The sequence below is a fragment of the Nanorana parkeri genome, unplaced genomic scaffold (genome assembly GCF_000935625.1).
Source record: "Nanorana parkeri isolate BGI_ZX_2015 unplaced genomic scaffold, ASM93562v1 scaffold1689, whole genome shotgun sequence".
Classification (NCBI taxonomy): Eukaryota; Metazoa; Chordata; class Amphibia; order Anura; family Dicroglossidae; genus Nanorana; species Nanorana parkeri.
The window spans coordinates 301708-302845 of NW_017307957.1; the positions used below are offsets into that span (position 1 = coordinate 301708).

General features: G+C 57.8%; 1 protein-coding gene across 1 annotated transcript in view; it reads right to left on the minus strand.

The window, feature by feature from the left end:
* The window catches only part of LOC108799309 (connector enhancer of kinase suppressor of ras 2-like), a gene marked incomplete at its 3' end in the record, with an annotated part of 301637 nt that extends 301474 nt beyond the window's left edge, over window positions 1-163 (minus strand). Inside the window, exon 1 of the mRNA XM_018571158.1 lies at window positions 76-163. Within this exon, the coding sequence (XP_018426660.1) occupies window positions 76-139 (64 nt within the window). The remainder of the gene's footprint in view (window positions 1-75) is intronic.
* Between the last annotated feature and the right edge of the window lie 975 nt (window positions 164-1138).

Sequence of the window (1138 nt, forward strand, 5' to 3'; positions counted from 1 at the left end):
CACCCTCCTGGCCCGGGGTGCAGCATGCATGGGGGGGATAAGTCAGGAATACACAGAGGGGAGAAGGGCGCCCACCTTTCATCCAGTCCACCACCTGCTTGGGGCTCCACTTGCTGATCGGTTCCATCACCAGAGCCATGATGAGGAGAGGAGGAGATCCGCACACACGATGGAGGGAGAGCCGATCACAGCATGGCTGGCTCCTCCGATGCAGCCTACAGCCGAGATGCTGCTCCGTCCCTCCAGGATTCGCCCGCACTGATTCACTAATGTAGAAAATTACACTGGCCCCTCCCCCACTGCACACAGCCCAGCGAGCGGAATGGTGCAGTGTACAGGCACACCGCCGCCGCCGCCGCCAATACCGTGCGATATCCGCAGCTGTGCGAGGGCAGCGCTCCCTGCGGGAATCTCCTGACACTGACACACAGATGGCAAGCGACTGTCAGAGCTGGAGACCCACCGATACCTGCCTCTGCCAATCAACGGCAACATAGATCCTGGACCCCCAGGAGCAGGGAGGGAGCCCCCCCTTACTGGAGCCCCTTACTGGAGACTCAGCGTTCCTCCCTTACAGATAACAAACCCACCAACATCAGGATCGGGGAGTCCCTTCACTGGAGACACAGCACCCACCCCCCCATCATAAATCCTGAAGATCCATACTGGACAACATTCCCCACTTAGAGATCCTGGACCCCAACCATCAGGAGCAGGGAGCCCCCCTTACTGGAGACCCAACACTTCCTCACAAAGACCCTGGACCCCCACCATCAGAAGCAAGGAACCCATTACTGGAGACCCAACACTTCCTTTCACAGACCCTGGAGCCCCACCATCAGGAGCAAGGAACCCATTACTGGAGACCCAACACTTCCTCTAGGAGATCCTGGACCCCCACCATCAGGATTCAGGGAGCCCCCCTTACTGGAGACCCAACACTTCCTTTCACAGACCAGGAACACCCACCATCAAGAACATGGAGCCCATTACTGGAGACCTAACACTTCCTCACAAAGACCCTGGACCCCTACCATCAAGAACAGGCAACCCCTTACTCGAGACCCAAAACCTCCTTTCACAGACCCGGAACACCCACCATCAAGAACAGGCAACCCCTTACTGGAGACCCAACACT